The sequence below is a fragment of the Schistocerca serialis genome, chromosome 2 (genome assembly GCF_023864345.2).
Source record: "Schistocerca serialis cubense isolate TAMUIC-IGC-003099 chromosome 2, iqSchSeri2.2, whole genome shotgun sequence".
Lineage (NCBI taxonomy): Eukaryota > Metazoa > Arthropoda > Insecta > Orthoptera > Acrididae > Schistocerca > Schistocerca serialis.
The window spans coordinates 798,455,452-798,471,574 of NC_064639.1; the positions used below are offsets into that span (position 1 = coordinate 798,455,452).

General features: G+C 39.0%; 1 protein-coding gene across 2 annotated transcripts in view; it reads right to left on the reverse strand.

Annotated features, from left to right (window-relative positions):
- The window catches only part of LOC126458039 (uncharacterized), a 425,031-nt gene that overhangs the window by 3,531 nt on the left and 405,377 nt on the right, over positions 1 to 16,123 (reverse strand). For both annotated transcript variants that reach the window (XM_050094831.1, XM_050094830.1), the window contains exon 26: positions 10,790 to 10,900. In XM_050094831.1, coding sequence (XP_049950788.1) covers positions 10,790 to 10,900 — 111 coding nt within the window. The remainder of the gene's footprint in view (positions 1 to 10,789; positions 10,901 to 16,123) is intronic.

Below are 16,123 nucleotides of genomic sequence, written 5' to 3' on the forward strand. Positions count from 1 at the left end.
TTTGGCCATCAACGTGGAAGCATGGCCAGGATATCCCCATTGCATTTAGGGTTATCGTAGTGAACCCATTTTTTGTCCCCAATCACAATGAAATGCAGAAATCCCTTCCGTTTTTGCCTCTGAAGCAACTGTTCAGAAACACACAAACACCGTTCAACATCTCTTGGTTTCAGCTCACACGGGACCCAAGTTCCTTCTTTCTGAATCATGCCCATAGCCTTGAGACATTTTGAAATGGCTTGCTGTGTCACCCCCACTAATCATGCCAATTCTTCTTGAGTTTGATGTGAGTCTTCACTCAGCAATGTCTCCAATTGTGCATCTTAGAAAACATTCTCTCTTCCATAACTATGCCGGCCTAAGACTTTGAAATCGCCATTTTTGAAGTGCTGAAACCACTCAAGACACGTTATTTTACTAATAGCATCCTTACCATATGTACTTGAGAGCATTTGATGAGACTCAGCCACTGTTTTCTTCATATTGGAACAAAAGAGAAACACCTCCCGCAAATGATGATAATTAGGCTTTCAATCACGAACAACTCTATGATGCAGACACAAATTGACTAATGTCTGAATGAGGTTATGTTGACCGAGGTCCAAGCTAATTGCCTGACATCTGTGATCTGTTTGTTTCAATCGCTACTTACCGTTGTCGCCACTTATCGGCAAACGACAAAAAGCAAAGTTGTACACCTTGTAGCTCTGACAGAACATGGAATTTCAATGAGCATGAAATTTTAAATTTTACGGTAGCAAATTATAATGTAATTTCTAGCTCATGTAGACAGAATAGCAAGTGTGCAGAAGCTGCAATAGTAACTCATAACAACATCAAGAGAAACTACATAAACAGTCTTGCCGGCCGGTGTGGCCGAGTGGTTCTAAGCGCTACAGTCTGGAACTGCACGACCGCTACGATCGCAGGTTCGAATCTTGCCTCGGGCATGGATGTGTGTGATGTCCTTAGGTTAGTTAGGCTTAAGTAGTTCTAAGTTTTAGGGGACTGATGACCTCAGAAGTTAAGTCCCATAGTGCTCAGAGCCAAACAGTCTTGACTTAAATAAAAAATATAATACTGAAAATGTGGTAGAAGTAAGAGGCCAAAACATTAATTTAAGTAGTTCCTCACTGTAGATCCTAAACTTCTACAGAACACCAAATGAATGCATGGACACTCATCAAAAGCTGTGGAGAACTCTTACATATCATTCTAAGGAAAAGCCGTGCACTTATACTACCATGTGACCTAAACATAATAACAGTAGGGAACTTCTTAACACAATGAAAATGTATGGCTTAAACAGTGCAAAATCAAATCCAGCACAAATAACTGCAAACACCTGTACACAAATACATCACATATTCACAAATCCATATGACTTTCAGTGCAAAAGTGAAGTCATAGAAACAGCTCTGCCAGACCATGATACAAGCCAAATATGCTTAAATCATATCACCGCACAACAAAGGTATCAGAAAATGGGAAAAAAGAAGCCTTAGTGAACAAACTTAAAAAAGAATCATGGGAAACACTGGGAACAGAGTCTCCACTGGATCATAAAAAGAGACATTTTATAAATACATTTTCCCACTATTTGAATATAATATACTCAATAAAAACGACTAATACCAAAACCACAAATAAACATAAAAATGGATAACAAAAGGTATTTTAGTCTCTAGAGACCAGAAAAAAGGCATAGGATACACAAAACTGGCAATGATGAGAACTTTAAAGCATATTACAAAAAATATTAAAAAATATACATTCCAAAGTACTGCAGCCAGACAAGAACCTGCAAAACTTATATCAGTAGTGCTGACAATAAAAGCAAGGACTGTTGGTCCTTTATACAAGGGTTGTCCAGCAAGTAACGGACCAAATTTTTTTCTTCAACAATTCTTTATAGCACACAATGAGAATTACACACAAGAAAGAATGGTATTTTATCTACACATCCTATTTTTCCATGTAATCTCCACCCTATACTATGGCCTTCCTCTAGTGCAAAACAAGATTGTGTACATCCTGCCATTACCAATCCTTCTCTGTGAGAATCACCTCCTCATCATCCTCAAAATGTCTCCCACGATTGGCATCCTTTAAAGGCTCAAACAAGAGGAAATATGAGGGGGCTAGGCCAGGGCTGTAGGGTGGATGGGGTAACACTCTCCAACCCTGCTTTTCAATATGTTCAGCAGTCCTCAGGCTTGTATGGGGCCGAGCGCTATCAAGTTGTACCAAAACATCTTCTGGGTTGTGATGCCGAAATCACCAGAAGAGCATCTTGAGTCTTGTTAATGTGCTGACATACACTTCTGAATTAATGGTACCACCTCTTGGCACCACATCAATGAGAATCATAACTTCACAGCCCTGGAACACAGTGGTCATCATCTTACTGACAGAAGCAGTTGCTTTGAATTTTTTCTTCTGTTCGGAGTGGGAATGGTGCCATTCCATCAACTGTTGTTTTATTTTGGGCCAAAAATGGTGCCAAAATGGTGAACCCAGGTTTCATCACCAGTCACAATCCGGGACAAGAAGCCCTCCACCTCAGATTCAAAATGTTTTTTCTGTGCAATTTGTGATCTACCATTAGACACCACAGGACCTATCTTGCACACACTTTCGAACAACAAAGAATGCAGATAACTGTGTCCACACTTCCTATACTGATTGGCAGATGCAGCACCAACTCCCATGCCATAATGCATCTGTCCCTGCAAATGACAACATCAGCTCGCTGTAACATGTCAGGTGTGACAACCATGGATGGTCTCACTGACCGCTGCAAATTGTGGAGCAATTAACTGTACTTCTCTCAACAGCAGATGATCCACAGACTTTGCACAAGTGTTTGTGAATATTCCCCACAGTTTCTTTCTCTGCAATGAGAAATTCGATTACGGCACATTGCTTGTAACGTACATCACCTACAGAAGCCAGTTTGAAACTGTCCTGCAGCTACACTATCTGTTGGGAGTGACGGAAACTTGTCATGCTCACTCAGGAGATGTCAAATAATATACACACAATGTTCTGCATTCATAGCATTGTTTTTTCCCGAGAAAAAGAAAATGACATGCATTACTATCTGGGCAACTCTCGTAAACACAAATGATACACCATCAAACTCACAGGAACATAGCAAAATGCAGTTACTGATCAGCAAAAAGAGCTAAAGAAGAACAGAATAATATCATAAATATCTTCAATATCCATTTGGCAAAAGTGGACTAAAAACTAAAAGAAAAAAAACAAATATTAAATACAGTAACACATAGGAAAACATTTATTAGCCACCATGAAAAACTGTGGTGCTACTTCCAGTGACAGAAGAAGAAACAATATAGATAATATAAATCCTAAAACAAACAAAATGTTGTAGAACTGATGAAATATCATCTATAGAAATTAAATACCATATGCAGAAACTCAAGAAACCTCTTACACTATTAGTTAACACATCACTCCTGGGAGGAATTTTTTCCAACTGCCTAAAGGCTGCATTGATAAGACCAATATACAAAAACAAAAATGAAGATGAACCAGAAAATTATATACCTATAGCTCTTATACCAGTTATATTACCAAAAATATTTGAATGAGCTTATACACAGAGATACATTGTATTTCTGATGAAATATGAATTCATCAACAAGGACCAGTTTGGCTTCCTGAAGGATAAATGCACCAAAGATGTGGTCATAAGTCTCATTGAGAATGTCACTATCAACTTGAACTCTATAAGTAAATGTGTAGTAGTATCTGTATATCTATCAAAGGTATTTGACTAGGTAGACCACATAACTTTAACAGAAATATTAGGAGGGGAGAAGGAGACTCGATCCTATCATATCTGACAAACAGGAGACAATATACAGAAACAACAGGGGAGAAAATATGATCTCAAGTAACAACTCTCCACTCCTCTGTGTCACAGGGATCAATTCTTGGTCCAATGATTTTCAGTTTATAGAACAATCACATCCCAAACATCATTAAGCATGGCAAGATAGTTACTTACACAGATGACACAACTCTGCTGTTCATGGATAAAGACACAGAAAATCTAGAAATAAAAGACAACTTGGAAGCAAATAATGCAATTCAAAGATTTACTGAATTAAATTTGCATAACAACATTATAAAAACACTCTACGTAAATTTCAAACTAAAGAACCTTTACAGTGATGATATCAACATTTGCATAGATGAGTGCATAGCTGAAAACTCCAAATATATTAAATTCCTTGGAATAATAATAGATGAAAATGAACACTGTTGAATGCAAAAGTGGTAAAATCAACACAAACCTATATGTACTGCATCAACTCAGCTACCTAAAAGAAACAAATATTATGACAATGATATACTATACCACACAGGATTAGCCGAGCGGTCTAAGGCGCTGCAGTCCTGGACTGTGCGGCTAATCCCGCGAGTCATCCCTTGGGCATGGGTGTGTGTGTTTGTCCTTAGGATAATTTAGGTTAAGTAGTGTATCAGCTTAGGGACTGATGACCTTAGCAGTTAAGTCCCATAAGATTTCACACACATTTGAGCATTTTTTTGATATACTATGCACTAGTCCATTCAACATTTAAGTTGTAGCATAATTTATGGCAAGGTGCCTCACAAACAAACAGTAACAGAATATTCAAACTGTAAGAAAGAGCAATAAGAATGATAGTCAACCTTGAGTGGAGAGAATCATGTAGGCCAGAATTTAAAGCTCTTCAGATCCTAACACTACCCAACATAAAACTATACAAGTTCCTGTGTTGGACAAAATTCAAATACGCTCCCAATAAACATGATAACAAGACACAGCACAACCACGAAACACAGAAACCTGACCTCTTCCATGAACCCATAAACAACACCATGAAATACAAAACACAGCCATCGTAAACAGGACCAAACATCCAAGAAAAACTATCTTCATGCTTAAGAGAGATATATAGTAACACTATTTTCAAAAAATATTTCAAAACTTATTTGACAGAAAACTGTTATTGACATATTAATGCATTCACTACTTTTAAATTGTAAGACAAACTGCAATGCAAATAGTGTATCAAAAATAAATGTTAATTACATATATAAGTAGCATAAAAACATTAAAAAAATTGTAATTTACCATGAAAAACTCTTAATTTGCTAGATGCTTAGTAAATGATGTATTTTTATCACTGCATATAATATAGGCCATATAAAAGAACTGTGTGTCTGTCCAACCACATGTAGCCAAGTGCAATTAACATCAATTTTAAATTAAACCATATATTGTTCTACATTGTGATCAGATTCTCTTAGCTGCATTAAACTGGAGAACATCGTCAAACAAACATGACAGTTCCATATGAAAACACAAACTTCCACATATGACAACAGATAAATCCTAAATTCTGAATATTGCAGTTTCTCTGAAATTACGTATCAGATTTTTGCAAGTAAAATGTGGTTAAATTTGACTTTTTACCTATGATGCTAACAGCAAAAATTATGATACTCCTATTTCAGAAAGCAAAGTTGACACTCACATCTCTGTAATGCAGCTATAATAACACATCATATGTCACTGAGTGAAGTCATTCCCACAGTTCATCTGAGTGAAAACAGATATTTGAGGTGAATGGCTTGGCTGTTTACTATGTAAATAAATGGATTGGTAGATAACAATAGAAGCTACATGAGGCCATTCACTGATGATGCTGCATATAGGTAGCTTAGCTGTCAAGCTAGAAAACTGTACTGGAATGCAGGAAGATCTGAAGAGGATGGATTAACAGTTGACCTTTGACATAAAAAAAAATGTAACATACCATGCATAAAAAACAACATGAAACCCATTATTTTTTGGCTGCACAATTCATGATCAAGCAAATAGTAATAAACATTAAATTTCTATGAATATGGATCCAGAGCACTACCTACAGTGAAGACAAATGCTAAAATGTGATTCACTGGAATAATCCTGCGAAAATCCACTGCCGGAAGTAATTGGTACTCCTGGTACTGATCCGATGACAGCATGTGGCACCTGGGGAACAGTAAATGTACTGATAATGGTTTCAACATCATCCAACAACAGATGGCATAGTGGCATAGCTACCTGAGTGTCATCTGTGTCTAGCATTTAATAGGGAATGCTCACAGCCAGAAGGCTCAGAGTGGCACAAACGTGTGAAGCAAGAAGGCAACCATGCACTTGTGCTCCTGGCAGCCAGCTAAGGGGTCAAATTGTAGCCTACCATGGGGCAGGATGGTCCTTTCAAAGAATTGCCTTGTCAGCTGGTGTCAGTGGTCACAGGAACATTCTCACACCAGTAGACGAGGTTCTGGATGTCCACGTAGCACTAGATCCCCACCAGGATCATTATATTGTCAGGGCAGTGGGGGCAGAACATACAGCTATCACAGCACAGACAAGAGGGTCTGTGAGCCCAGACATGTCAACATGAAGTGGTGCAAACCGGTTATTAGCAGTGGGACTATGAGCAAGAACACCTCTAGCCCGCTGTTGACTCATGCCACAGCATAGACATGAATGACTTGATTGGTGCCATCATAGCATCAATTACAAGATGGAATGGTGTGCCATGGTCTTCAGTGATGAAAGCAGATTCTGCCTGCGTGCAACTGATGGTTGTTTGCGCATATGACATGCACCTGGTGGGTGCAGTTTCGTAGATTGCATTCATCCAGGACACACTGGTCCCACCCTAGGCCTTATGATCCAGTGTGCAATAAGCTACAACTCTCATCACTTTTGGTGTTTCTGCATGGGACAGTAACCAGTACTTGGCACATGCAGAATGTTGTTAGACTGGTTCTTTAGCCGTTCTTGCAACAGGATAATGCTCACCCACACACTGCCAGTGAAACTCAATGTGCTCTACAAGACATGCAGCAACTTTCCTGGCCAGCATGACCTATAGACTTGTCTCCAGTCAACTACATGTGGGATATGATGGGACGAAAAGTGACTTATCAGCCAACAGCTCTTACAGAACTACATGAACAGGTATAAGATATCCCAGGATGGTATTGACCATCTGTATGATCAACTGGATGCCAGAGTCAACACCTGCATTTCCGCCCGTGGAAACTACACCATATACTAATATAGATGTTTCAGCATGGGTCAATAACAAGATAGAACCGCAGAATTGCTTGTGCTACTGGTCTGTAAATGTAATCATTTCATGTACTCCATATGCACTGTTGCAGCAATAAGTCTTGAGTGAATTTGGAACCTCTAAATGGTGAACTAATTTTTTATGGCACTGTATAATTCATCCATGAATCAGATTGTTCACAAAACTACTATTTAACTGATTCTTGAGGATTCCTAATCAGTATAATAAAGGAGAAAGAGAAGACCCAAAGAAGAGCAAGACTTTTCATCAGGAGCTTATTTTGTAAGAAAATGAGCATTATGTAGGTGCTTATACAAATTGAGTGACAGAGGCTACAGAAAAGATATGCGTACCATTGACAGGTTTCTGATTAACATTTTAAGAGTGTAATTTCAAATAAGAGTCTAGCAACATATTATTTTCTTCTACAAATATCTTGCAAAGTGACTATTGGAAAAATTTAATAAATTTAACTAATATACGGTATGTGGACAGTTGCACTTTCTGTACACAGTTTGTGACAGGAGTAGAAAATGGGAGAAATGATACACAAATATAATGTAAATCCCACACACCAAAATGTCGCTTGTGGAGTGAAGACAATATATGTAGAAACACAATGCATGATTTGTGACAGGAACAGGAAGGTGGAGAAATGATAGTGATATTTAATGTACCATTCACAATTTACCATCATGTGGCTTGTCGAGGGTAGACAAAGATGTAAAAATGAAGTTAATCTGTTTAATGGTGTGCTTCTGAATGTACAGTCAAGTTGTTGTTTTCATTTGATGCACAATATTTTCACGACAGACCAAGTCAGCTTCTTTGGGTGCTGCAAGTTTTGCTGATAATTTTACTTGCTGCGTGGACTCTAGCCAAATTGTGTACTATTGTTGGTCCCGCACAGCTGAATTATACTTCCAGTGCCCACTATGCCCTTTGATACTCTTGTTTATCAGGGACCATACTAACATTTCCTGAAACACAAATTCTCTTAACATTCCCCAGTTCTGGTGGATGTGATGGCTGGTGAGATCTTAAGAAATTGAGTGCCTGGCTCAAAGCCTTGTTTAAATTGAAAATCAAACCCCATTTGTTAGAGTTTTCTAATATCTTTATTATGCTGCCCAAAAATTTGGTAACTACAGCATAATAGTGGTCTTTCATGCCTTATTTCATGATTATATTCGAGGCAGTGTTTGGTTGTTTTAGTCTGATGTGTTTTAACAAGGGAAACTCCCCATCGCACCCCCCTCAGATTTCGTGCTAAGTTGGCCTATTGGATAGCTGATCAAAAACTGAACACAGATCAAACATGAAAACAGGAAGAAGGTATACTGCCAGTTGAAAAAAGAAGCAAAATAGAAATAGTGAACAGTCCAAATTTAATGTGTGCAAGATTGAGCACAATTAAAGACATGGTGTATGGTCACAGAGTTGGACTGTGAAGGGGAGATGCAGGTTCAAATCTCCCTCCATTCTCCCTTCTTTTTTGTCCCCCCACAAAATTACAACTTTTCTATCCAGTCATTGACGTGTCTATTCACTGTGTTCTAATTGGTGTATGTGCCATGATGTAATGTCCATTTGCAACAATGACATGTAATGAAGGAACCTCATATTAGCTATACACAGGTATCACATGTTATGCCTCTTGCATTTCATTTTGTAGTTCTGACTCTTGAAGTCCTCTGTTGTAACATAGTTCTCACCCATTTATTTTTGGTACTTATTTCTGTGAGAGGTCTGTTGACACCTCACCTGATGTCATAATTCATCACAGAATACAAGTCACATGGTAGGAATATATTACAGTCGCAAGTAAATGTGATGAATAGTGAAACAACAAATAAATGAGTGTGAACTATGTTACAACGAAGGAATTCAAGAGACAAGCCATCGAAAACATAGCACAAGATGCATAATATGAGGTACCCATGTACAACAAATAGAAGGTATGTGCATCTGGAGATCCCTTCGTTACATATCGCTGTTGCAAACTGACATTGCACCAAACACATACACAAATTTCAATACAGCGAATGGACACATCAATGACAGGACTGAAAGTTCACAATTTTGTGAAAAAAAGAAGTGGGGCTGAGTGAGATTTGAACCTGGCTCCCCACCCCCCCCACCCCCCCACCCCTTCATAGTCCAACACCATGCCCATATAACCACAACACAACAGTCATGCAAAATATTGGTTCAGAGCAAATAGTTTCCTGCTAAATGAAAATAAAACTCATCAGATAATCTTCACTCTAAGAGACAAGCCACTATCTGAAGACCCTAGTTCTGTTAAATTCCTGGGAGTTTATTTAGACGAAAAGTTATCCTGGGGGCCAAAATGTAAACTGTATTAGTAGTAAGCTATCTAGAGTAATTTATTTATTAAGACAACTCAGAAATTGTGTACCTGAAACGTACATCAGATCATCTTATTTTGCATTTTTCCAAAGTATAATATCCTATGGCATTATCTTGTGGGGTAACTGTAGTCATATACATGACATCCTATTATTGCAGAAGAAAGCTGTTAGGATAATTACAAATTCTTCACATAAGGCTCACTGCAAACCCTCATTTACTAAACAAAAAATTATGACAGTAATATACCTCTATATATACAATGTCTTAATCTTTACGAAGAAGAACTTACAAGATGTGAAACATAGAGAAAATGTACATTGTTACAACACAAGAAGCATCAAACACATATACACGCCTTACCACAGATTATCAAAATCAATAAATAGCTATGAAGCCACAGGGCACAAACTATTTAATAAGCTGCCACATGCTATACAGGATCTTCCTGAACATACATTCAAAGAAAGACTGCATGAATGGTTTATTGCCCACCCATTCTATGATATCAATGAATTCTTCAACTGTAAAATGCAGTAATCCAACAGATGACCCACTGTACATTTATTGTAATATGAGCTAAAATATTTCAGAGGTCAATACCTTATCACACTGTATTATAAATTGTATCTTCATTTGACATTGTCAATTGCTGAAATTGCCTAAAGACAATAAAATCTTTATTATTATTATTAATGTTGCTCGATATTGCACACACTAAATTTGGGTTCTTCACTGTTTTTATTTTGCTTCTTTTTTCTACAGTTCAGTACACCTTCTTCCCGTTTCCAAGCTCGATCTGTGCTCAGTTTTTGATGGCCTGTCCAATGTGTCAACATATCACTAAATCTGAAGGGGGGGAGGGGGGGGGGGTGATGAGGAGTTTCCCTCATAAGGCCCTTAATGACATAACATGACAAGCCTAACTTATTGTTAAGAATCATTGTCCTCCTCTTGGCGGACAAGCTCTTTTGTAGTGACATCTATAAGTTGTCAGGTGTCACAAATTCTCTGTGTATAAAATGGAAAAAATAGCTTGACTGTACACCCTGAAGCACACCATAAATCATTTACACCAAGAAGTCTCAGAGATCAAATCAGAGTTAATCTAAACTGCAAAACGCTGAATTTCAAAATTTTTGGAAAGATAATTACAGTTTACATTTTTAGTATGATTCATAATACACAAAACATCCTCAAAATCTTTACTGAAAATTTTACTTTAATTAATAAAGGGTAACAGTGAATTTGAATAAACTTACCCATTTGGAACCATTCAGTGGTGTTTTCAGCATCTTGTCGTGCTGAATTCAAAGCATGCCTTATAGCAATAGGCAGTGCTATGCTCATACATATTGGTGGCTCACCAGTTGCTAAAAACAAAGTTAATGTAATACTTTATTTTTCAGAGAGTAATGTGAAAAAATAAGTTGCGTGTGTTTCAAACATTAACACCTAATTTATAACATTACAAGAAGTGAACAGTCAAGACATTTCAAATTTCTGTGGAAGATGAAATCAAACAATGGAGAGTCCATGATAGAAAAATAACAATATCAAAAGGATAGATTGCTACTCACCACATGAAGAAGGTATTGAATCACAGACAGGCACAATAATAAGAGTGCTAGAAATATTTCAGCTTTTGGACAAAATCCATCTGCAGAAGTACAAAACACACACACATTCACAACTCACGAGCACAGGCTACTGCCTTCAGAAACTAAAGTGTAACTGACTACATTTGGTGTGAGCAGCAATAACGGGTGTAAGGAAGAGGTGTGGTGTGGCTAGAGAGGTGGACTCCGGGTAGGGTTGGGGGAAGATACTACTGCTGCCTGTGGGAGCAAACATGGATATGATGGGGACTGGATATGTAGGTTTGTTGGCAGAATAAATGTGAGTAGTACTGGAGTGGGAGCAAGAGAGGGGATAGGCACGTGAGAGACAGACCAGCAAAGGATGAGGTCAGGGGGTTACAAGAATGAAGGATATGTTGTGGGGAGAGTTCCTATGAAGCAGTCTGTGAAGCACATCATGTTGGGAACTGTTCAGAAACTGGGTGCTACAACTGTCTCTTGGCCACAGTTCAGCAGTGGCCATTCATGAAGACAGACAGCTTGTTATTTGTCATACCCATACAGAACGTGGCACAGTGGTTGCAGCTAAGTTGGCTTTCATAAGTGGCCCTGCCTTTGATGGGGTAGGAGATGCCCCTGCCAAGACTAGACGGGACATGTCTTGCATCTAGGTCTATTGCAGGAATATGAACCATGTGGCAAGGGGTTTCAAGGAAGAGGGGTGGAGTAGGGATGTACAGGGATATTCCATAGGTTGGGTGGACAGTGGAATACCATTGTGGGAGGGGTGGGGAGGATATCTCTCATTTCAGGGCATAGAGAGGTTATCAAAACCCTGGTGGAAAATGAGTTTCAGTTGCTCCAAGCCTGGGGATTACTGAGTCACAAGATGAGAGTGCTTTTGTGGTCAAACAATGGGTATCTGGACGATGGAACGTGATTGATGAGATGAGACACAGGACATTTGTTTCTGGACAACAATGGGAGGATAATTTCATTCTGTGAAGGCTTCAGTGAGACCCTTGGCATATTAAGAAAGGGTTGTCATTACAGATGTGAGAGCCACTAGCATATGGAATTGATTTCTTGGTGTGGAATGGATGGAAGCTTTCAATGTGGAGGTGTTATTAATTGTTGGTAGTTTTGATGTGGACATAGGTACTGATGCAACCATTCTTGAGGAGGAGGCTGACATCAAGAAAGATTACTTGTTGTGGAAGCAACATCAAACTGCAGTCCAGGGGCTGCATGCAGCCCTCACAAGTATTCATGTGGCCAACAGTTCTCTGCTGTATTTTATTATAATATACAGGTAGCAATTAATGGCCCAATCCAGAAATGCCAACTAATGTTAAGAGCTTCTTAAGAGTGTAGTTTTTCTGATCAGTAACAAACAAAAATACCTACAGAGACAGTAATATTTTAAGATGAGCTTAATTTTAACTGATGCTGGTGTATTCGATCATGAGATAAGTAAAGTAAGAGAGGTGCAAGCAGTGTGACCACTATGGTCACTTCCATGTCAAAGTTAATACCTTATCAGCTGATCATTATGTGTTGTATACACTCTTGAGTTGTCAGTATAGGCAGGCAAACAACAAACTATTCCCTCTTTCACATCCTCTAACCCTGTAGTGATCACACTACTTACACCTCTCTTACTTTACTTATCTCATGATCAAATACACCAGCATCAATTAAAATTAAGCTCATCTTAAAATATTACTGTCTCTGTATTTTTGTTTGTTACTGATAAAGAAAACTACAACTCTTAAGAAGCTCTTAACATTAGTTGACATTTCTGGATTGGGCTGTTAGTTGCTACAAGCTTATTATTATAAAATACAGCTGAGAATCATGGGCCACATAAATACTTTTTAGGGCTGCATGCAGCCCGTGGACTGCAGTTCGATGACAACTGATCTAGATGCCCCAGGTTAGAGTGTGATGGCACCATGCAGATACCAATTGCTATACCATGAATTTGTTTGTAGGTGATACCCTCAAAGAAGAAGTAATTGTGAGTGAGGATATACGAGGGTGGCTTGAAAAGTTCTTGGAACAGAATAGAGAAAAGTACATACATCACTGAAACTTTTTTTTATTTTTCAGTGTAGTCTCTTTGTAGATTAATGCCTTGATCCCATCTCAAAAATCAGTTTCCTTCAGGCCTGCAAAATAGTTGTCAGTTCCGCCCATCAATTCTTTGTTTGAATTGAATCTTCATCCAACAATAAAAATTTTCACTTTTGGCAAGAGATAGAAGTCTGATGGAGCCAGATAGAAGTCTGATGGAGCCATAGCAGGTGAATAAGGTGGCTGTGGCAACAATTCATACCTTAGTTCATGTAATTTTGCCATGGTGACGGTACATGTGTGCGGACGCACACTGTTTTGTCGCAGCGCCCGTCTTGCAGATAATTTTTTCATTTCTAATTCTTCAGTTAAAACGTGATATACCCTTTTAGAGGACATCTGGCAAGCATGAGAAATTTCATGCACTTTCAATCAGCAATACTCCATAACCATTTTGTGCATTTCTGCAATGATTTGTGGAGTAGTGACACATCTTCGCCGACCACTGCATGGGTCATCATCTAAGCTCTCCTGACCAAATTTAAATTCATTTGTCCACTTGGCAACAGTTGAATATGAGGGAGCAGAGGCCTCCAGTGTATTCGGGAAATCAGCATGAATGTCCTTTGCCTTTCATACCTTTCTTTATAAAGTACTTAATCACTGCTTGAATCTCAATTTTTTCCATCTTCACAAATCACTACTCGGGAACAACAACAGAACCATGTCACCACCACAGCTCTCTTCCAAGAGCACCAACGTGGCACGTGTTTACAGGAAATAGTCCAATGAAAATCACGTGAACAACTCATTGCACTAGTGCTGACCTCTTGTGGTGATTCTGAAAACTTTTCAAACCACCATTACAATTGGCATAGTGACCACATAGGAGGTAGTAAGTTTGGAGTCAGTTAGTGGTGGGGAAAGGTAGTGATCAGTAGTGGCAGCAAGCCCATGGGCATTGGTGGATGTTAGTATAGGGGGAAGTGGCATTGACATTGATTAGCAGAGTGTTGGGCAGTAAAGGAATATTAACTGCAGAGAGTCAGTGGATGGGAGGGTTGGTGTCTTTTATATGGGAGGGTAGGTTATGTGTGTTAGGCTGAAGGTGTTGGTCTGCAAGAGCAGGGATTCTCTCTGTGAGGGCACAGTAACCAGCCACAATGGGGCATCATGTGTGGTTGCATTATGAACTTTAGGAAGTTTGTAGGAATTGGGAATGTGGAGAATGGTAGGGGTGAGGAGAAAGACAGACTCAGGGGAGGGGTTCTGGGTTGGACCAAAGGGTTTGTGGAGTGAATGGAGATCCTACTATATTTCTGGAATGGAATCACATTGGCAGGGCTTGTAGATGGAAGTATCTGACATCTGGTGAAGTCCGTTCACCAGGTAATCCCTGTGGTTAATTACCACAATGGGGCATCATTTGTCAGCAGGTTGGATTATAAGGTCAAGATCAGTTTTTACATGGTGGATTGCACTTCTTTCTGTGGATGTGAGGTTGGTTTCCATGTGGAGGGATTTGGGCAATAGTGGTGACGCAATGTTTGAGGTTAGGAAATTCTGGAAAGTTAACAGGTCAAGGGCTTCAGTCTGGGAAATGGGACCCAGGAATTTGGGATCGCAGAGCAGGAGAATTTTATGGATGGAGAGGCAGTTGTGCTAGGATGTTTGGTCCTGAGATGTATAACTGATAGTCAGACAATCCGGGAATTCCATGAGCTAGGCAACAATTCAAGTACAGAATGCAGGACTGGTTTCTGGCTAGTGATAAGAAACTTTTCGCATAGGTGCAGATGGAATGAGCAAGGATCCACAGCGGAGGATAAAAAATGAGTAAAAATGTGTAAATTTATGTAAAAATATGTGAATATGTCACAAAAAGATGAAACAGATGAAGCATAGTGAGAAAGATGAAACCTGAGTGAGTAAGACCTATGGTGACAAACAATAATGAACCAGAATTCAAGTGAAAACAGAACAGCATCAATGTGAAAAAATAAACAAAAGATGATAATAGAGTGAGGTGCTGGTCAGTGGGTGGACGTGTGTGTACAGAGAGGGAAGCACATGTAACTGAATTATATCATGTCAGTTAGGCACATGTTTGAATGAGAGATGACAGTTGTAAGGTAATGGATGCAGTGATGTACATGTGGTGTAGGAAGATACATGAAAACGTGAGGGTGAAGGAAGATAGTATGATCAATTTGAAGATCCTGGGATAATTTATTGGCACGAAGAATGTGAAACTCTTGATGCTGCACCAACAATACGCATGAGCATGTAGACATATGATGCATACTTTGCATGTCTTTCTGTATCTTTCTGTGCCACACTTAGATCTCATTACATTTTCTCTTCAGTTTTAGCCTTTCTTAATTTTACTACAGGCCCTACTCAGTCAAGTTTACCCTTTTTCACTGTACTTCATGTATTTAATCTTTTTTGTGATTCTTTTCATGTCTTTACTTTTTTTTATCTTTGATTATGGATCCTTGCTCCTTCGATCTGATCCAATACAGAAAACTTTCCCTGTACTTAGGCTGTTCCTGCATTGTTGCCAAGCTCATGGGATCCCTCCATTTGATCTGACCATCAAATTACCCCTCTCTGTGTGCATCCCCTTCTTCCACAATGATCTCTATCTGTTTAGATTCCATCACTCCACAGCCCTCATCAACCTAGTCCTCCTCAACCATATAAATCAGGCCCAAACATCCTTGCACTACTGCCTCTTCTTCCATAAAATTCTCCTGCTCTGCAGTCCCAAATTTCTGCATACCATCTCCCAGACTAAAACCTTTGCCCTCCAGAACAGAAACTAGAGTAGCATCTACAACCCAACCTCAAAGAACTGTCCAATTTGTTCATCTCATACTCCCACCTTACACTACCACTATCTACCACTACACATCCTCAAAAACTCCCTCCTGCCAC